The sequence below is a fragment of the Arvicanthis niloticus genome, chromosome 1, assembly GCF_011762505.2.
Source record: "Arvicanthis niloticus isolate mArvNil1 chromosome 1, mArvNil1.pat.X, whole genome shotgun sequence".
Classification (NCBI taxonomy): domain Eukaryota; kingdom Metazoa; phylum Chordata; class Mammalia; order Rodentia; family Muridae; genus Arvicanthis; species Arvicanthis niloticus.
The window spans coordinates 108,242,243-108,264,966 of record NC_047658.1 but is presented as its reverse complement, the minus strand read 5'-3'; the positions used below and the strand labels follow the sequence as shown (position 1 = coordinate 108,264,966).

Genomic DNA, 22,724 nt, shown 5'->3' with positions numbered 1-22,724 from the left:
CAGGGCATTAGAGAGGAGGGTGTGTGCCCCAGGGTGGAGTGCCCAGGGATGAAGGCTAGGTCCTGTTGGCGGACAGCATTAATCTCTGCTACATCCTTGTTGGTCTTCGGTTTTATTGTTCTAACAATTGTTTAAAGAGGGGTGTCAGCATCTCTAACTATAACTGTAAATTTGTGTTTCTCCTTTTGTTCCTGTCAGCTCCAGGGTTTAGGCTTTTCAGCTTTCAGTCCCTTCCTCTAAGGTCCTGACCCTTCTGCTTCTGAGTTGCCCTCACTGGAGTGCCATTCTAGGCTGGAGAACTGCTCTTCCCATAGAGGCTGCCTTGCCACCTTTGAACTCCGTGGATTCTGATGGAGAATCTGCTATCAGCTGAGTTGGTACTCCCTACAGGTAATGTGTTTCTTTCCTACCATTTCCAAAACTTGTTCTCTTCTGTTTTCAGAAGAGTGGGTTCTTGGGGTTGCTCTTGCTTGAGGTTCACATGGCTTCTTGAGTCTTAATGTGTTTTGCCATATTTGAGAGATTTTACTTTGTTAAGAGTTATTTTTATTTTTAATTACTTGTGTTACTGTGTGTCTGTGCATGTGAGGTCAGGTACCCATGGAAGCCAGAAGAGGGAGTCAGATCCCTGGATTTGAAGTCAAGGGCCATTGTGAATACGGTGCTGGGAACACAACGTAGCTTCTCTACAGAGCAGCAAATGCTCTTAACTGCTGAGCCATCTTTCTAACCCTACTCAGGATATTTTCATTCTTTTTTGTTATTCGTTTTTCTGCCATACCCTCTACCTCTTCACCCATGATTCCCACCATTTTGTGAGTCAGCTTTGGTTACTATAACACAAACACCTCAGATAGACATTTTAGGCTGATAATGGACAATAATAGAGTTGGTTTTGTGCTTGGGGCTCATGTTTTGGAGGTTCTAGTCTACAATCATTGGGTTCATGCTTGAAACTTGTGACAAGGCCATGCATCACAGCAGAAATGTGTAGACACTGGAGACTTGAAGCCTTCAACACATGGGCCCTTCAGGTAATGCCAAAGAGCAAACCATATGTGATGGTTGGTTTAGACTGTCAACTTGACATGATCTAGTAGAATCTAAGAGACAAAACTCTGAATATGTCTGTAAGGGAGCTCCTGAATTGGGTTTATTGGGGAGTAAATAACCACCCCAAATGTGGGTACCACCATCCCATGGACAGAATAAAAGGGGAAAAGCTGAGTATCAGCATTCATCTGTCTCTCCTTCCTGTGGACTTCCCTTTGTGATCCTGCATCCATACCTTCCCCACCAGGATGGACTGCATCCCTGAAACGTGAATCAGAAAAATCCCTATATTAAGTTGCTTTTGTTGGGTACTTGGTCATGTGACAAGTGACTAACACAATATGACGGCATCACTGAGCTCTCTGACACAGATTTCTGGGGTTGTGTGTGCCTTGCCAGCCTCTGATGCTCTATCTCCTCTCTAGCCTGCATCATCTTTGTAGACTCATCTCTTCCAATTCAATGTTTCCTCCTCTCACAGGATCTTTCCCCTGATTTCTATCACTTAAGTCAACTGTGGTAGCTACTTTCCTCATTGCTGTGACCAAACACAAGAAGAATTTAAGGGATGAAGGGCTAGGCTTTGGCTCGTGGTTTGCAGAGATACAGCCCATCATGGTGGGGAAATTAGGGTGGTGGGCCACTCCATGGCCAATAGTTATTCACACCAGTGGACCAGGAATCAAAAAGACTTAGGTAGAACAAGGTCTGAGCTATGCCCCTCAATGCTAATCCTTCAGTGATCCACTTCCCCGTGTCCTAAAGGTTCCACAACCTCCCCCCAAATAGTGCCCCTCAATTGAAGACCAACAGTTGAAACAGATGAACCTGTGAAGCCCATTTCACATTCAAATGTATACACACCAAGCTTTTGACATTTTTTTCTTTCTGTCATTGTAGCTCTCAGTCCTAAAATTTCCATTTGGTTTTCCTTGATGTCTGTTTGTTTTGTTTCTTTTTAATGTGTATGGGTGTTTTGCCTGCATGTATGTTTGTGCAAGATATGTATGTCTGGTGCCTAGGGAGGCCAGAAGAAAGCATTAGATTCCCTGATACTGGGGCTACAGATGGTTGTGAGGTGGCTCGTGGGTGCTGGGAATCCAACCTGGGTCCTCTGGAAGAGCAGCCAGTGCTCTTAATCTCCAAGCCATCTCTCCAGCCCTACTCCCGGTACTTTTTCTATCTCTGCTTAGATTCTGTGTTCTTTGTTGAGCCTCTATGTGTGTTATAGCTTGCCTCTGTGCTGCCCAATGGAAGCCATTTTACAGTGGCTGTGTAAAGGCCTTGGCTGAGTAACTGTACCATTGGTGCTGCCTCAGTATTAGCCTTTATTGATCATCTTTGAGATCTTCCTGATTCTTGCACTGAATTTTCGCCAAAATTTATGTATTACAGGTTTTGTTATGAGATTCTGGGTCTTACAAGTCTTTTAGTTGGCTTCCCCAGCACTCAATCACCAGGAGGCAGAGGCTCACATTCCCTGCAGTTGTCTGAATGCCCAAGGGGTCTCTGCTCATTGCTCACATTGGGTCTGATTCTTGCTTAGGGTGGGACAGGTACCTTGTTACAACTCTTCACAAGTCCTCCACTGGCAGGCTTGGTCACCAGTGAGATGAAGCCAAGAGGGGGAGATGGGTACTTCATTGCTGATAGTGTGGTGGTAGCAGGGGGTGGAGAGTCTGTGTATCCACAAGGCCTTCACTGAGACCTCACCGGCCTAAAGGGAAGAAGGAAAGGGTGTCAGCTGAGACACAAAACCCAGCTAGAGTTTTTTTTTTTAATCTCCACAGGCCTCTGTTGTTCTTTGTGCACTACTTTTTATGTAGGGTGGACTAAGGCAGTAATTTGTGTGTGTGTGTGTGTGTGTGTGTGTGTGTGTGTGTGTGTGTGTGTGTCTTTCTGTCTGTGTGCTTCCTTTTTATTTGAGAGTGGTGCTTGAAGGGAGAGGATTGACACAAGATCTTGCTATGTAGCCCTGCCTGGCCTGGTACTTACTGTGTAGATTGTAGACAAGGTCATACAACGTAGCCCAGGATAGTCTTGAACATGTAGACGAGCCTCATTCTCAAGTGCTGGAAATACAGACATAAGCCACTACACTCGGCCCCATTTTTCTTGGGTGTCCCTTTTCCTCATCACTGCAGCTCTAGAAAGCAAGATTTTTGTTCCCTGCATGTCACTTCTTTATTGGTGTTCCACTCTGCTAACCCTCTGGGCTCCATGTCTGGGACATAGAAGACCACCTGTTGAGGTCACTGCCCCATTAAAATATAATCCCAGGAGACTCATCCCTGTAAGATCAAGGATCCTGACTGGTTTTGCACTTCAGTAGATGAAAGGGAGGTTTTTAATCTGCACATGAGTGAGCCAGAATGCAGATTCTATGGGTTTGTTCCTCAGCTCCTTTTTGTCGTCCCGATTCCTAGTTCAAGGTCTGGCAACATTGTGCTTGCACTTCAGTATGCTCTGTCTAGCAAGCTGCTGCCTCCATTATGAACCTGCAGACTGTAGACTGAGGCACCACGGTTTGCATGAGAAGCCACCTCCCAGCGCAGACTCATATGTTAAACACATGGATCCAGCTGGTGCCGCCGTTTCAGGCATTCCGCTTGAGCTCTCTTCCTTTCCCTGAAAACTGGAAAGATTCCTTCTTGGGGGAGCCAGCTGCCATAGTTTGAATAGGAAATGCCCGATCCCTCCCCACCACCAGCTCATGTATTGAACACATGCTCCTCATCTTGGAAAGTTCTGGAAACATTAGATGGAGCATAGCTGATAGAAGCAGATCACCGTCCTATGCCTTTGAAAGCGACACATTCGCTCTCTGCTTCCTGTCTGCCACGAGAAGAAGAAGAACTTCCTCTACAACGCATTTCTGCCATTGGGATGCGTGGAGTCCAAGTGATCATACACAGACCGAATGCACCCTCTGAAAACATGGGTCAGAAGCAGCCCTTCTCCTTTGGTTTGTTTACATCAGCTACTTTATCGCAACAATGAGGCAATCAGCTACTGTACAGGTAGAATGCTCACGCTTCATTTGCTTTCTCGTACTGGTTTGGATCCCCTCTGGTCCTGGCCACCTCTCTCTACTCCCCAGTCCTTAGCGTAGGGTCCTCTCTATGCTGACTAAATCTGTGACTATAAGTGGCAGATGTGCCCATCTGATGGCAGCCACTCCTCAGCTCTGAAGGGACCACCCACTCTCGCTCCACACTCTTCCTCCCTGTTCACAGGAAGCCCGCCGTGCCCTCCACCTGCCTTACTTTACTTTACTTTAAAATCTGTTTTTCTCTCCAGGACATTTTTCACGGGCCCCACCACCGCTAGGTCTGTGTGTGCTTTTTGCATGAATACGGCCTCCCTAACTCTGGAGCTCTCCCTGGGGTCTGTGGATCACCTAGCTCTATAAGTCATTGTTTGGTTGGTCTAAAAGTCTATGATTTAAAGGACCAAAGGACTTAGGCTCCCTCGTATGTCCCCTGTGGGCTCACTGGGCCTCTCCCCTGCTGATTAGGATCAAGAGGATCTCTGGGCACTGTAGCAGAGGACAGAATTAGTGGCAGCTGGAAATCTGCCCAAGAGCATTGGAAGAAGCACTAACTTTCCAACTCTCTTTATTCCCCGGCAGGGATCACAAGTGTGAATAAATAAAGAAATATGAATACGGGACACCAGGTGTGATGGAGGGGACCTAAGCCTGGAAAACCATGCCTGAGGATTTGGGGGATGGAATCCCCTGAGACCTCAGGAATCAGGGTCACACACAGTGGTTTCATGGTGATAGTAGCAGGGTTGGAGGGTGAGAAGGAGGGTGGAGAAGAAAAGAGCCTTGTCCGGAACCCAAGCAATCCCTGTACTGACCATAATTCCCATGCATGAAGTGGGGGTGGGAGGTCTCACTTCAGAAAGAGAGGCAACCAAATTGAGTTTGCCCTAAGTTGTCCTTCCTCTGATCTTCTGTCAGTTCCCAGAATTGCTGAGGTCTAGAGAGGCTCAGAGCCCTGGGCAGGATTGCACAGAACCACTTTCCTGTTGGAATCCTTGCCCTCCCTGCCTTGAACCAGGGATTTGGCAGTCTCAAAGACTCCCAGGCTCCTTCTCAGACACCTTCTGCTTCAATCCAGGTGCCCCCTTCCCTGCCTCTGGGTGGGGCCAGATCGGCTAGACTGTGAGGCTCCTCAGCCCCCAGCTTTTGTCCCCAGAGAGCTTGGAATAGAAGAGGAGGCCTCACACAAAGAGTTGCTTGCCTTTCCCCCAGCTCTGGGACAATACTTTGGCTGGGAGCCAACCTTGGGGCCCGGGCCCACCAGCTGTAGGTACTATTACCCATCCACTTGAGGATGATAAAAGGTGGGTCAGAGCAGACTCTAGAGGCTGATTTCTTGCTGAAAGGACAGGGGCTTTATGAAGTGATCTTGGACATAGCACATTTAGATAAGTGGAGGTGGGACTTGTGGGGGACACCACATTAAATGGGGTATATGACTCTGGCTCAGACTCAGAAGAGACATGCAGGATGTGATAAGGTGAAACCTGATGATGCTAGGTCTCAAGTGGGAAGCCAGGCTGGCTGGGCCAAGGCTGGGCACAGGTGGGCTCAAGCCAGTCTGATTGGGGCGTGGCTGGATGCAAGTGAGCTCTGGGGCAGGACAGAGGAGGAGTGGGTTGCATCCTCCCACCCCGCCCAAGCTCTCCATTCAACACCCCATGCCTCCCTCACCATCCCCAGGACCCTTGCCCTAAGTCTACTCTATCTGGCCCCACTCTCAGCAACCCATCCCTGCCACCTACAAGCCAAGTGCCTGGCTTGCCACTCAGCCCAAGGCTACCTGATTTCCACATCTGTGATTCTCTTACAGGTTTCATGCTGGATTTATTTTGGTTTTGGTCACGGGTCACCGTAAGATGCTGAGAACTGTCTTGAGGTGAAATCTGACTGCAAAAGGAACAGTGACATTCCCCAATTCCAGATCCCTTACTGTGGGTGCAGTCTCAGGAACTCCCACAAGTGGCCAGGCCCAGCTACAAAACCTAGTGTTTGAGGCTGCTCCCCAGTGCCCCCTCCCCAATAGCCTTTGTGTTCCACACACAGGGGACACATGCTTGATAAGGAAGGCTGCCTCTGAGAACCAAACAGGAGCTTGAACTGCCAGCCTTCACTCCCATCCACCTTGCCCCTGGGGTAGAAGGCCCCTGGCATGGCCTCTCCAGCCCTCCCACTTCTTGTTGGGAGCTAGGCAATGCTGCCTCTCTGTAGCCTGGGAACACCTCTTTCCTGGGCCTGCCCAACTCCACCTGAGACAACATCCTGGCCTCGATAAAGCCTAAGGGCGCACGCCAAGCTAAACCGCTTATCTACCACAACGAAACCGCACCCTAGAGGAGACACACTGAGTGTGAATAAAGGGACAAGTTGGTGGGTGGTGTTCCCAGATAGCCATCAAGGCCAGTGCCAGAGCTTGGCTGCCACATTAGTGTGGGAGCCTCAGGTTTCTCTCTCCCTGCACTCCACACCTGTTAGGATCATTTGAAGCTTTGGCAGATATCCTGGGGGATGGCCCACCCCAAGTGGCAGTGGCTGAGCCTAGGGAATCACAAGGGGTTCTGATTGTCTTCTTCATCAGCTGCCTCTTCTTAGCCTTTCAACTGTCTGCGCTTCCTGGCCAGACCACAGCGGCAGATGGCTCTAAGCAGGGCAAGGGTAGTAGGAGTAGGTCCAGCTCTATCAGGATTTGATAGGTATCTTTAGATCTTGGTTTCCCCATGCACAATAAGGATGTTGAGATAGGTTCATAAAGTCCTCTGATATTCCTTCAGAGTCAGGGAGTGACACACACACACACACACACACACACACACACACACACACACACTGAGCTGGCATGAGCTTGAGACACCTGTAGTAGGGAAAGAAGAGAGTGTTGGAGATGCTGGGCTCCTAGAGCTACCAGCGGCCTTGCATGGTGGGCACTACTCAGCCTCCACTAGTTGTTGCCTGTTGTTGCCAGTGGCATGTCTGACTCACTGGGAACTGCCTTGTCCAGTGTCATAATTCCTCCTCCAGCAGCAGCCTGCTAGAAGGAATGCACGAGGCCAGTGCTGGACTCTCTGGAAGTCCACAGAATATCTTATACTTTGTTCCAAGGTTAACGTTCTCAAAGTGTTCAATAAACCACTGCCCACAAAGTCAGGGTCCTAACCCTCAGGTACTATGGAGAATGGGATATGTATGCTGCAATAGGGCAGATATATGGTACATGAGGAACCCTCTGGTCTGAGTTCTACCCTGGTGTCCTTGGTGCCTGTACAGAAACAGGCAGGCCATGTAAGAAGAATCTGCCTGGAGGACATGGTGAATAGTGGCCTGAACTTAAAAAGTAGACCATGGAGCAGAAGGTACAGGTTCACTTCCCTGGGGCCTACTGTGGGAGGATGGAGTTGTGGAACCAGGCACTCTCAGCCTTCCCTGTATTCAGGGACCTGCCACTAGTCATGCTCATGCCCCATCCTTGGGTGATTACATATCTCATTGACTTGATTTGGGCCCTACTTGACAATTGTCTTTCCATGTTGCTCAGTTTTACCCTTTAGCCACTCATTTCTCTCATCATGCCAAAGGCTTGAGGTGTCCCTGGGCTCAGAAGCCATGGAACCCTCACTTACATTCTGGTGTCCCTCCTGCTAGCCAGACAAGGGCTTGTAAGATGTAGCCAAGCTGTGAGAGACACACTGTGTGAATGGGTCACATGCAACAAGATCTGAAGGGCTAAGACACAGGGCAGAAGACAGCCAGGTGGCCCCACAAGTTATTCTGCTGTGTAGGGCAAGGGGGTCTGGTTGGATAAGGGCCCTCAATGCCATATGCATCCTACAAAGAGCAGGGGAAGGACAAGACATCCATGAGAAAGCTAAACAGGATTTCTTAGGCACATTCCTTTTCTTGTTACTATGACAAAATACTTGACAAAAAAAAACTCAAGGAGAGTTTCATTTGGACCAACAGCTTAAGGATACAGTTCATTATAGCAGAGAAGACATGGCAGCAGGAGCGTAAGATGGTTGGTCACACTGCATCTGCAGTTAGGAGAAAAGGAGAGATGAATTCTGGTACCACCCCAAGGACTAGTCATGCTCATGCCCCTGCCCCAATCTCACACCTCCCCTCCCCTCTTCCCTGACCTCCTGAGGGCACTTGTGTGATTACACATCTCATTGACTTGAGTTGGGCCCTACTTGACAACTGCCTTACCATGTTGCTCATTTCTCTCATCATGCCAAAGGCTGCTCACATTCAGGATGGGTCTTTCCACCTCAGTTGACCTAATCTAGAAATTCCCTCGGAGACGTGCCCAGAGGTATGTCTTCTGGGAGATTTTAACTCCTGTCGAGTTGATATCAACATTAACCATCACAGTGGATGCCCATTCCAGGATTATGCAGACCTGTGATATTGATGGCCTCAGCAGCCTAGCCTCAGGAATGAGGAATGCAACTATTCACTCAGTTGCTACTCCCAACCCTGGTATACCCCACACCAAGATGCACCTGCTTGGGGTCTGGAGTGAGCTAGACACTTGAAGCAGTGGCTACTGGTCCTGATATACAGCACGCCACCCAGAAGGATCAGGGAACTAGCCACATGGAATGAAGATTGAACCCTTGTGCCTCTGAACAGGGCTGGGATGGGTGGGGTCAGAGCAGTTTAGTTTCTCTGGTGGGCTCCAGATCCCTTGGATACAGGCATCTGGAGAATCCCATCTTGGTCAGCTTACCTTCCTGGATGGGCACCATACACATGCTTGATTCTAACTAACAACAAACCAGCTTTTTGCACACCCAAGTTCACATGACTTTACTTCCAAGATCCAAGAGGTGGATAACCAAGTATCTAACAGATAACTGAATAAACAAAGTGATCCTCTTGTCCCATGTGTGGTCATCCTCATATGAGGACATTACTCAACCTTTAGAAGGACATTCACCATGGATGACCATCAAGGATGCTGCACTAAATCTAGCAGGATTCCATGTCTTGAAGATCCTTATAGTTGTAAGATTCATAGAAAGAGAGAGGAAAAAGAGAAAAGTATTGGGTTCTAAGGAATTCATGTGTAACAGGAACATGGTTTTGGCTTTTTAAAAAAGGAAGTTGTGGCGCTGGATGATGGTGACAGTTACATAACATTGTGAGAGGGATTTATACCACTGGAGTGTACACTCAGACCTGGGTATGATGGAAAGCTACTTCCCCAGGCCCTTTTTCTTATAACATGCTTTTCTATAACATGCTTTTCTATAACATGCAGTGTGGTGAAGTACAGAGTATGACATACACCCTTGTGATCATGCTCACTGCACACTTCTGTGGCACTGATACATTCACTCAGCTATGCGACTGTCACACAGTCACCCACAGAGCTTCTCTGTGTGCCTAAAGTGGAGACTGAGGCTGGATATAGTGATACTCGCCACTCACAGCTTGGGACAAAAATATCCACTGTACAAAGGGTTGCGTGAGGACACAGACAGAAATGTCATCCCCCTGCCTGACATTGTACCAGATGCACTTATCAATAAGGGACCAGTAAAGAACTGATGGAAATAGGGAGAAGAGGGAAGGAGAATGGAGAAGGCGAGGGCAGAGGGAGTGAGACAGAGTCCCTGAGACTTGTTAGTCCAGACCACTCTTCACCACAAAAGGACTCAGCCTGAAGCCTAAACAAGAGGCCTGGGGCCTTTCTGTAGGCCTATGGTGGACACACAAGCAGGTAGTGGTGGTTTGAGCTATTCATTCCTCCTCTGACTCATCAAATATTGACCAAGCCATGACCATGGGCTACTGGCCACTATGCCCCTGCAAATCTCATTCAGTGTGGAAAGAGCCTCTGACCAGGCTATGGGCTGTTCAAGTCTGTCTGAACAGCTTAGTGTGGGGTACCTGAGGAAAGACTGGGCCAAGCCACCGAGCCACCACTCGTGGTTGTTGGTAGGTCATCAGGTACTTGGAAGATACCCCGTAGATGATAAAGGTGTATGGGCTGCTGTTGGGGCTAGCCTAGGATTTCTTCCGGCTGAGATGGGTGTTTCCAGGTTCCCTATGGAAACCTGAGTCACAGGCTATAATCCAGCCAGGTTCCTTGCCTATGAGCCGTGTACCTTGGCATGCATACTAGCAAAAGACTCATTTATTCATAGAAAAGAAAAATATCTTCTCCTTCCACCCTCCTCCTTCAGAAAACAAACTTTGAGTTTATCTCTCCTTGGGGCATGAGAACCAGCATTGGGTGGAGAGTGTATTCACCGGACAAAGGACAGACTGGCTCAGATCAAGGACACAGAACAAGAACAGCACCTGCCACCAAGGTTGACCAGATGATTAGGCAGCCATGCTCACACCTTAATCCCACTTCAGACCACGAGAGAAGGTAGGGGGGTTTCAGAGGACAGTAGAAGACCCACACTGATGGACACTCTCAGAAATAACACCAAAACCAACTATGAAACCTCCTCAATCCAATCCCTTCTTGAAGTGAACTCCATGGGAAATGTGACACAACTCCAGCTCCTTGCCCAGCACCTCTGGGGAGTCTTAGGACTCTTCTGAATTCATGAAGAAGAGAAACTACTCACAGTCTCTTAGCAATGCTAGCCAAATTCTGGGAGGATGGTGACCACCACCCTCACTTGGGCTAGAGAAATTAGGTCAGATATAGGTCATCTTCAGCTGTCTCCTGGACTAGAGACCAATGTCTCTGCTTGACTGCCTGGGGACATTCTGGTGTCATTAACACCTCCCTGGCCCTAAAGGGCATGCTACACTGCTAGGACCATGCCTAGAGTTAAGGGTGCAGGTATGAGAGGTGGACCAGATTCTCAGTTCACAGGGAGGGATGGCCAGCACATCTACTGATCACACAAGGTGAGGAGTGTGAGATAGAAAAGGATGGTGGAGGGGGGATCTTCCTGGCCTGGAGAGGAGAGTATGACTGTGTCCATGGTGGGGTAAGAAAAGAAGACCAAGTATGGACATGAGGAAATATGGGGCAGCCTAGACACCAGAGCAGGAACAGGTCTTGAGCCATAGATAAGATCTGCCCTGGGGGCAGAGCCTGACCCGGTACCTCTGGGGCTCTGGCTGAACGCATGTCAAAGGCTGCATGAGCTGAGGGTTTGTAACTGGCCACAGTGGTCTCAAGGTCCCCACAGTATTACAACAGTCCCCACAATATTTCCACAGTGCCCATAGTACTCTCACAGCCTCTTGTACCACACACCATCCCTGCCTTGCAATTCAGTGTGATGCCATAAGTCCAAATCCCAAGCCTTTTGTCCACTCAAACCTTGACATATCACCATGTGTGGCTGCCACACCATTAATTCAAGCTATCAAGGTGTGTATTCTGCATTCACAACCAAATGAGAGCAGAGTTACAACCTAAAAGCAGAACTCCTGACGGCCATGGCCGGACCCCAACCAAGGACTTGATGTCACAGTGCAGGCCTGGAGTATATGACCCTGCTGTGGAGTTCCCAGATTCACATCCTCTTTGGGGGCCCTTAAGGCCTGCACCCAGGCTCCTCCTGTGGTTGTCCTTCATTCTCTTCAATGAGTTTACATGTTTGGTGACACAGACCCTCTCCAAGCCTGGCAGAGCAGCCATGAACTGGCTCTGTGACACACTGTCACTCACAGAACCAGGCAGTGTCAGCACATGGCTTGAAGGAAAAGAGCCAGAACCCTAGTGACTGAGACAGTCAAGGAAGGAGGGGAGATTCTGTGTTCCCACAAACAATGGGGTAAGGTTACAAGGATGTACCATGTTTGGACTCAGGGCTAGACCAGCTGCCTCACTTAGCTATAGATTTGTCGGATTCAATGAAGCCATGTCTAGTATTGCCATCACAGCTAGATGCTCAGCATGTGGGGAATGATCCCACATCCCCTGGAAACTCCTAGTGTCCAGCAAGCCTCCATGTCTCCATGTTCTAGCCTTCTAGAACCAAGGTCTGGACCCACACTATCTTTCACCTACCAGCAGGTCCCTTACATGCTGAGTCTATTCAGAAAGACCTTTTGAAAGTTCTGGGTATCTAACCCTCTTATCCTGCTACCTGAAACCACAACTCTCACCTACCTTCTCTCATCCTCTGGAAGATTCTCCCAGAAACATGGCCTCATGCTTCTGCTGCATTGATTGGCCCTTCATTTTCCCTAACCCAGCTAGACAGCCAGTGGCCCTCACCCCGACGCCCACCTTCCTCCTCCCACAGATCCTTTCACCATCCTCCTCCACCAATCCCAACTCTATGTTTTTCTGGCAAGGTCTGCCCCAAGTCCAGGCCTGGGGCCTGTCCAGGAAGCCCTCCATGGTTCTACAGGGCCCTTACATCACCAGGCTTGCCCACCTACAGAGGCAAGAGGACTCTGATCAAGATCAGTGGCAATTGCAGGCTGAAACCCTTGCTTCTCAGCCACCACACATCCTTGTCTCACAGCCAGACCCACTGGCCAGGGGTGAATGGTTAGGCTTTTTGGCCTGATCTGGGGTTAGCCTGGGAGAAGAGTTCCCCATGAAGTGTCTGTAAAGAATAAGGAATAGGCTGGAAACTGATCTGGGCCCTAAAATCACAAACACAGATCCTGCATCTAAATTATTCCCTCACAAGGCACACTTGGCATTGAGGGAACCCTGCAGCACATCTGACATTTCTAGTTTTACCCACCAGCCAGAAGAGGACATAGCACTAGGAAAACCCAAAGACAGAGGACTCCTGTGAAAGCCATGCAGCTATCACCCTGGTGACTCTCTTGAATGTTACTTGAACTGTTTATCTTTTCCATAGCTCAGGATAGCCAGTTTCTACCCTGGCCGTGCCTGCATTTGAGAGGCCAGAGCAGTTACTAGAGTCTACAGTGTATCTCATCTCAGAAACCCAAGCACTCAAGGCTCTGTGTGATTAGTGGAGAGGCTATCTGGCTCTGATTCCCACAGAACCCACAGGATCCAGCAGGTAGGTGATTAATGACCATCCTGGGTGGGCTCCCATACCAGGGGGCTGGATGAAATTATCAAGGGGCTTAACGCCTCAAAGTTAAGAAGACGGGCTACTTGGCTCCACCATATCCTCTGTCGGCCCTAGGAGGAGAGAGAAGCAAATTTAAACCTGTCTGTATCTAAGCAGCAGGGGAGAAGGGCCTTAAGACTCTAGGGTCAGGCTGGAGGCCTCTGGTACCACAGAAAACAGAGATGCTGAGCTACTGTGGTCTGTAGAGACCAGAAGCCTTCAGCCTGCAGCCTGCAGCTCACTCAGAACTGGCTAGGGCTCAAAATCATACAAGGAGGGCAGGCAGGAAACACCCACAACTCAGTAGCTTTGCTATCCTACACAGTGAGGGCTCCTTAAGGCAGCTGGGTCCCAGAGCCTGAGGCTAGGCCTGGTGAGACTTTGCCTCCACTATGGTGGGGTTAGAGGGGCCTCTTCATTTGTGGAAAAAACCACTAAAGCCCTTGGTCCTCTACCATGCCTACACTGCAGAAATGAGTGGTGTGGAAGAAGACAAACTTCAGAAAGAAGAGAAACAGGGACACAGAGACAGACAGAAATAGGACACAGTGAAAGAGACAGAAACAAAAAGAGAAGGAGGACACAGCAACAGAGACAGAAAGACACAGAACGCCTAGAAGACATAAAGGCCAAGCAGCACAGAGAGACAAGATGGACAGACATAGGGAGACGCAAACAGAGATGTATGGATTGATAAAGAGACAGACAGAAATAGTTGTGAGGATCCAGAGACAGAAAGACAAAAGGAAACAGAAAGACCCAAAGACAAAATAAATAAATAAATAAATAAATAAATAAATAAATAAAGAGGGGTGTCCAGACACAGAAGCAGACAGACAAAAGCAGGCAAAGTCAAAGGAGACACGGAGACAGAGACCAAGCATGTGATCCCCAACACTCACACCAACATCGTTGGCAGAGGCCAGAAGGTAGAGCAAGGTCATCAGGAGGAAACAATGGGAGAAGAGCTCATTCTCTCCTGGAGATTTATAAGATGAGCATTGTCCCTAGGAGGATGAGCTGGCCTCACATAACATGGCTGAGATGGGAGCCTCCGTCCCACGTTTTACTGCCGTTTTAAATTGTTCAGTCTTAATGGAGCAGAATACATTGGAGTCATGATGGAAATAGTTCTCCCACAATTAAGGAAGGGCAAAGGGGTCCCAATGAGGGAATTCAGAAAGGCAAATAGTGTATGACACCATACTGAGACTCCAGGAGCCGGGAGGGGAGGCTTCTATCAGCACCTCTGACTGCATTATATGTGTAAAAATATGTGAACTCGGCTATTTATAAAAGCATTTGGTCTACATAGGACCCAACCCCTCACTCCAAATTTCCTTGAAGAAGCAGTCTGATCTACTCAAACCATACATAGAGGTGTTATAGCCACCATGTCCATGACAACCAAGAAGTGTCTGCCAAAGTATGGAAAATAGGTGCTCTCAGGTGGCAGGCAGGAGTCTGAGCTCCCGATGGGGTGAGCTGGTCCTTCCCAGGCTGTGAGGAAATACATCAGTCTGCCCAAGCTCTTGTGGCTGCTAGCTATTCTTGTCATGAAACCATAACTGTCCTCTGCCTTCCTGTTTCCGTGACACTCTCCCTGAATATGACTGTGTCATGTTTTTTTTTCTATGAAGATGCCAATCTGTCCTAGGGTTCCTCCTGCTGTGATAAAATACCACAACAAAAACAACTTAAGGAGAAAGGGGGTTTTTTCTTCAACTTACAGCTTTTAGTCTATCATCCAGGGAAGTGAGGGCAGAAACTCAAGGCAGGAACCTGGAAGCAGATGTAGACGCTGATGCAGAAGCCACGGAAGAGTGCTTACTGAGCTGCGTACACATGGCTTTGCTCAGCCTGCTTGCTTATGCACCCCAGGACCACCTATCCAGGACTAACACCACCCATAATGGGCTAGGCCTTCCCATATCAATCACTAATTAAGACAATGCCCCTACAGGCTTGACTACATTTGATCTTATGGGGGCATTTTCTCAGTTACATTTCCTCTTCTCAGATGAGTCTAGCTTGTGTCAAGCTGACAAATCTAGATAGCACACAGGCAGACTGGATTAGGGCTCACTCTCCTGGCCTTATTTTAATATGCTGACCTCTATAAAGATCTAGCACCAAATAAAGTCACATTCTGAGGTCCTGGTGGTTCCCACCCCAACCTATGGATGTGGGGAAAGGAAACGGTTTGAACATCACAGTGGGAATACCAAAAATATCAGCAGTAAAAAGAATAAATAACCATAGTATGGGCTACAATGTGATACTGCCAGCAAGAATAACAACAGGAAGAAAAGAAAGGAAAGGAGGAAGGAAGGAAGGAAGGAAGGAAGGAAGGAAGGAAGGAAGGAAGGAAGGAAGGAAAGAAGAAAACTGTTACCATGTGCACAAAGCTGATACCAACAGGGCCTGAACTTTAGATTCTGAAAACAGGAAATACACAAAAGAGCAAAGAGCCATGGTGACTTCAGCAGGAGTCTGAGTTCTAGGAATGTTCTAGGTCTCGCCTGGAGCTGGTTATGTATGTGTACCTGTGTGGACACCCACTGGGCCATGCACCTCAGATGCCTGTGAATTACAAGGCTCAATTCAACTCAGAGAAACCGTTCTCACTTCATTTCTGTTGCTGTGATAAATACCCTGACAAAAAAGCACCTTCCTTGACTATTTGCATCTATTATATTGCTAGTTCCTCAACCTAGAACTGACCTTAATACTTGCATGTAATTAAAATGGTATAAAAGCAGATTGGGAAAATTTTTTAAAAGAAAAAAAAAAAAAGAAAAAGCACCTTAGAGGATAAAATGGTTCATTTCAGCTTATAATTTCAAGTTACAGTTCACAATTGAGAAAATCAAAGCAGGAACTTCAAATATCTGGTCATATCACATACACAGTCAAGAGTAATAAATTCATGTGTGCTCACTTGTTTGCTTGTGCTCAGCTTCATTTCCCCACTCATACATTTCATAATCTAGGGAATGGTGCTGCCCATAGTGGGCTGAATCTTCCCACATCAACTAACTTAGTTAAGACAACTCCCAAAAGCCATGCCAACAGGCCAACTGAATTTAGACAATTCCTCATTAAAACTCTATTCCCAGGTCATCCTATGCTGTATTTAGTTGACAGTTAAAGCCAACAGCCAGAGAGAGCTATCAACATGGTCAACTCAGGGTCTCTATGGCCTAGGGAAACAAGAGGCAATGTCTGAAAGAAAAGAAATTGATAATAGCATTCTAAAGTCAGATGAGTTGTTTTTCTCATTACTGTGACAAAATATGTGACAGGAGCAACTTAAAGGAGGAGGGTTTTTTTTTTTTTTAATCATAGTTTCAAGGATACAGTGCATCATGGCAGAGAAGCTATGGTAAATGGGATAGCTCCATGTGTGGTAGCAGAAGTTGCAACTCAAGTTGTTCACATCTTGGAGAAGCAGAGGCCTCAGGAACCAGAAGAGGATTCACCTCTAACACCCATCCCTAGTGACTCATTTCTGGCCCCAAAAGTTCCATAATTTCCTAAAATAGTGCCACAAACTAAGGGCCAATTGTCAAAACACATGAACCTGTGGGGGACACTTCACACTCAGTACACATCAGCCTGTGTTCACCACAAGACACAAAAATGACCCCTTGTCTCTGAGACAGAGGAAGGTTCGGCAGAGGGTTGAAGATCCATGAGATGAAGGGCTCAGTACGGGAGCATGCCCCGACACCTTACAGTCATGTTGCCGGCAAAGTGGAGAAGATGCCACCACAATCTGCTGCTATTCCCTCCAAAAAGGAAGACCTAGGGGAGCTGAAATCTGAAGTCATGATGCATCAACTTCTCAGAGGCAATAAGAGTGGGTCAAGGGGCTTGGGACACTTATTTCAAAGAAAGGAAACAATGTACTGCTCCCAGACTTCCTTGGCTGCTGCTCCTGGGACCCATGTCTAGCTCTTGGGACTCCCCACCAGCTCTGTGTTCAAGGGCTCTGGAGTTATGGGTAGCCTAGCCATATGGTCCTCTGTTGGTTAACATTTCCCTGGCTTGGCACTTGGGAGTGACAGCCTCAACTCTCTCAAGTCAGAAGGGTGTGACTGGCCCCAAGGAGAGGGCCTTGTGGGCTCCAAGAATGAACCAGGCACCCTGGTCCTTCCTGTGGACTCTGACCTGGCTTATCACTTGTTGTCACAGGGGCTCTGCCACAGGAGTGGGGACAGGAAGCCTTCTCTGTTCTTAGATAAACTTCTGTGGCCTGGAGCATGGCCCACTATCCTATACACATGCACATACACACACACACACACACACACACACACACACACACACACACACACACTGCATGTGGCCAGAGCTCTGAGGTCCTGTAGTTTAGCTGAATTCTGTTGTTTTAGGTCTGTGAATTCTACTTGGTCTCTGGTCTCATGGGCAGGAGCCTCTGGGAATGCTTCTGTCCCATACAGCTTGTCCTCTTCCTGCCACCTGTGATCTGGCCTACATGGAAGGAACTCAAAGGCACAACATGAAGGAAAGCCATAGTATAGTCCTTGCAAGCCTTGCAAGCAGACTTTTAAGTCCAACTTTCACTAGGGCCTTCTGTCCTGAATGAGTGGGGAGTCTGAGCAGCAGAGGCCCACTGACTAGGCAAAAATCAGATTTCCCTAGGACTTTCTAGGACATGGAAGACCCCTACACATAAGCAAAGTGTCAATGTGTCCAGCAGTGTCCAGTGCACGGCAGGCAGGTCACCATGGCCAACCAGATAGACCAAAAGGAAGGCTCTATCTTCCCTCTGACAACCTGGTCTAAACTTGTCTCTGGTCCCCTCCAGTAGGACTGGCCAAACACTCATCCTGTGGCTACATTTCTCAGTGTCCATGTGAGGACCATGGCCCTGCTCTTGGGAAGGAGTTGTCAGAGACACTGTGCTGACCAAAACAGACCAACATCATCTCTATCCTCTACCCAGAGTCTGAAGCTAGACCAACTTGAGTCAACAGCAATGGAAAAGGCCCTGGTTACAACTGTCTTAGCAGGGGATCAAACCACAGGCCCTGGATCAAGGAGTCAGATGACTTTGGAATCATGTGCCTCTCTGGAGACCCCTAAAGTTGGAGAGCAAAGATCACAGGTGCAGAATGTCAGCCAAGCCACTACCTTTGTCCCTAGGCTGGTAAGAACCACCCTCATCTGCACAGGAAGTGTGAAGACAACAGGTGACTCACTGACCCAGGAAACCACCAAGTCCTGATAAGAAGCATTTTATGTCCTGGCGATGGCCTCTGAGATGAGAGGATACCGCCAGGAGTGCCACCAAAAGGACACCTTTCAATAATGAGCATTGGGAGCCTTCTTGTTGGGGTCTTGTTAGATAAGCTGTGGAGAGAAAAGGCTATGTGGAAAGTGTCTGTATGTCAGGATCATGCCAGGATTGAACTTGCCTTTGGGCCTGGAATACTCAAGTGACCTCCGGATTCATGATGTGGGTCTGGTCCTGGTTACTACCCCATCTGCAAGATGAGCAGACGGCATCCTGAGCCAGCTGGACCAATTTGAAGCTATAGACAATGGAATAACTTCACAGCCTTCTGCCACACATCCAGAGTTTCATCAGACCTCTGGAGTAAGAATAGGGTTCCCTGAGCAGGTTGGTCAAGTAATCCCTGCCATCTTCTAATTCAATGCCAAGGTCTCATGGGATCCATCCATCCAGTCTTGTGTGTGTGACAACACCCTGGACATTGTTGCTGTCAGGTTTTGAGTACTGTGTCCTTGGCAAAAGATCTTGATTCATTCCCCTCCCCAATGACTACTCCTGTTGTCTCTTCTGGCTCCTCCAGGGTGCAGTTCCCCTATAGGAATGTTTATGTCATTGGCTAGACATCTCCATGGCTTCTTGAGGGTCACATTCCAGCCACTGAGTTCCCTGACCTTCTATGGTCATACTATGTGTCTGTGTCCTGAACTCCTCTTAATCCATAACCAATTAGATTAGGCCCATTAAAATGACTTCATTGTGGTTTAATCATCTCTTTAAAGATCATATCTTCAAGGGATGGATAAATGGTTCAATGGTTAAGAGCACTTATTCTTGCAGAGGATCAGGGGTTCTGTTCCCATAACACACATGGTGACTCACAACCATCTGTGACCCCAGTTCCAGGGGATCCTGATGTCCTCATCTGATTTTGGAGAGCACTGGGCATGCAAAAGGTGCACATACATACACACAAGCAAAACACTCATACATGTAAAATTAAAAAATAAATAAATGTCAAAGAAAAGAAGCCTCTTCCTAACAGTCCCTCAGGGTGTTGAAGTTAAAGCTAACCATGCCTTCCCACAGCACATAGAGTTCAGCCCAAAGCGGACAGAAATTAAAGTAGAGAAAGGGTCTGAAGTCACAGGGAAAACCTGGGTCCTCTCATGGTCTCTGAAAGAGGGTAGACTTCCACTGTGGCTGACAGAAGCCTGCACAGACTAGGTCTGGCTGGACATCATTCCTCCTGCAAATGCTGGGTCTGCCAACACTGTGAAGTCGGCAGAGCCCATTTCCTCTGCACAGCTCCTACTCAGCCCTGGTTTCTGGCCATTGATGTTAGATTAGTCTGCACAGCTCAGGTCATGTTGGAGTTGGTCACTGGGACAGAAAGATCAGAGTGACAAGACCTTGTGAAGCAGAGAAGAAAGGCAATAGACTCAAGACCATGTGGCCTCAGGATCCCCTGCTTGTGGCCCAGTACACACTCACTGGCTCTCCAGAAGGTTTTCTTGGTTTGGTTTTTCAAGACAGGGTTTTTTGGTGTAGCCTGGCTATCCTAGAATTCTTTCTGTAGACCAGGCTGGCCTCTGCCTCTGAGTGCTGAGATTAAAGGTATACACCACTACTACCTGTGTCCCCAGCTGTTTTTATACTGAGTGACTTTAAACCTCACCACCCCTCAGAGTAGCATGTACAGGCCAGTTTTGCTTTCAAATGTTCTTCCATGATGGAACAAGGCATTACAGTCAGAGCTATCCCTCTCAATCCACACACAGACACAGCCATGACCCTGAACATAGTACTTCACCAGTTTTTCTCACATTTGTCTGTTTGCTTATGTGTGTACAGGGTGCATGTGTGCCATGACACATGTGCCAAGGTCACAGAGCAACTCCTGGAAGCCAGTTCTCTCCTTCCACTATGTGAGCCCCATGGACTGAACACAGGTTGCCAAACTTGATGGCAATTGTCTTTACCCCCTGAACCATCTTACTGGACTTCAAATGTTTAATGTTTGTTGCATTTGCAAATATTTAACTAGTATAGTATTGTCTTACATTTGTAGAAACTAGTAGACACCACCAACACTGGAGAGATGGCTCAGTCAGTAAAGTGTTTGTAGCTCAAGCATGAGGAGTGGTATTTGATCCCCTGAATACATGTGCAAAAAGCTGAGGAGACAGACTGGAGAGCCATAGGACTCTCTGGCCAGCTAACTTAGCCTAATCAGTACACCTCAAGTTCAATGAAGGGACTCTGACTCAAAAATGAGGTGATCAGCACCTAAAGAATGGCACACAAGGTTCACTCACCGCTGCCCTCCACATGCACCCACATTTGTGCACACATGTGCACACAACACAAACACAGATTCATATGTATGTACTGTCACTCCAGCCTCAGGAAATTCAAAACTCTATTCTGGACTCTGTACACACGCGCGCGTGCGCGGGCGCGCGCGCACACACACACACACACACACACACACACACACACACACACACACACTTTCTTTTCCCAAAAGGGGACCATTTGGGTTTTTCTCCTTGCATTCATCCGAGAGCCAGCACTGGAATCACTGGACAGCCACCAAGTGTCTCTGGCTCCCCCAGCTGCTCAATGGTAGTATTACGATCCCAGCATCCAAAGCCTATGCTGAGCTGGACCACTTGAAGTATAGATTCTGGGAAAACCCTGAGCTGGCTTTAGCCACAATGGAAAAGACCTCGGAGATGAGAGCTCCCCTGTTATCCCAGGTTCTGGGCTGCTGAGGCACGCATCATGATGCCAGCCAGGCTGCAGCAAGCAGAGAGCACGAGGAAGATGGCCCTCGTGCTTTTGTACGCCTCTGACACTTGGGAGTTTTGTCATTGCTGCATGACTATACATGTTAGAAAGTTTTCTGTAAATAAACCCTATTCGTGATTATTGGATCTCAGAGTCGAAGAGGGGGCTTCATACACAACACCCCCCTTGGTGTCTGAACCAATACAAGAACAAGCTAAAAGAGTTGACATTTTTTCAAAAGACCACATAAGCTCATGCTGGTAAGTTCATGTGGTTTGACAGCTCTGCCCAGCAGTCTTTGAGGAACCGTGTAATGGTTTGTGTATGGAGTATCCCCCCGAAAAGAGGTTCACATATTGAAAGGGTGTTATTTGAGGAGGTTCAAGAAACTTGCAGGGGTGGTGGTGGCGAGACCTTACTAAAGATTATGAAGAGCTGAGTCGTCGTTGAAGGATATTTATTTTCCCTGGCCTTTTGCAGCCACACTCAGATTCCTGGCCAGCTAAGCTGTGAGCAGCTTGTCTCTGCCACATGTCCCTGCTGCTTTGGTGTTCTGTACAAATGCTTGGGGTCAAGCAATCATGGGCTGATCCCTCAGAACCCTGAGTCAAATAAGTCCCCCTTGCTTTACTTGTTTCAAGGGATCTGTGTCCCTGTGGTACAGAAGTAAACAATATAATCCACGGTTGTGGCTTCTTTTCTTTCAGTTTGTAGCAGAGGTCAATGCCCTTCCCCCAGTCTGTGCCTGAGACCTCCTCAGTGACATGCTCACACCCCATGGGCACAGACACATGGAAATACACAGGTGTGCATGCATACCTATGTATTCACACCTGCACACACACACACACTGTCCCCATAGCGTGTGGACAGAGTTCTCAATCCACAGCAGAAAACCCTGGTAAGGAGTTTGAGGGCTTTGTCACTCGTGGTGGGGAGGGGTCTTCACTCAGCCAGTGCTCTGGACAGAGCCAGGAGCCCAAGGGAAAGTATTACACAGATGGCAGAGTCACATTGTGGCTGGTGTACAAAAAAACAGTAACTGGACCCTAGGGGTCCCTGAGGACCCTTTACAAACTATCTGGCCCCACCCAATTCCCAGAAGCTATCCACATAGTGGCCAGCTCGGATTCTTGAAGAAACATCTTAAATCACAACACCGAAGTGGCTATGCCTGAGTTTATTGTCAGAAAGCAAAGGATGGAACAGAAACTCCGAAAATAAATATGTGCAGAGAAGAAGCCAAGCTGGAAGTGGAGAAGCTCAGAGAGTCAGAAGGATGGTTCAGGATGGGAAGACATGTGCACGGTACAACCCGTTCACTTCCTTCCTAGAAGCCGGGGACTAGAACGCCTGGCGCGGACTTGTTTGGCTTGTGGGAGCTCACAGAGAGTGTCCTGGCACTGACAGCTCTCAATGTGTGTGTAGGTATGGCTCAGCTCCGTGCCATCTGGGCATTCCAGGGTAACCTGTCGTACACTGGTCCTCTCCTCCTTGCAACAAGAACATCTGTGATCCAGATCCTGGGCCTGGGCAGAGTACCTGGGGA

General features: G+C 48.1%; 1 protein-coding gene across 1 annotated transcript in view; it reads right to left on the bottom strand.

Annotated features, from left to right (window-relative positions):
- Positions 1-22,340: 22,340 nt before the first annotated feature.
- Positions 22,341-22,724, bottom strand: part of Muc2 (mucin 2, oligomeric mucus/gel-forming) — a 32,967-nt gene continuing 32,583 nt past the window's right edge. Inside the window, 1 exon segment of the mRNA XM_076913578.1 lies at positions 22,341-22,717. Coding sequence (XP_076769693.1) covers positions 22,495-22,717 — 223 coding nt within the window. The 3' untranslated portion in view covers positions 22,341-22,494.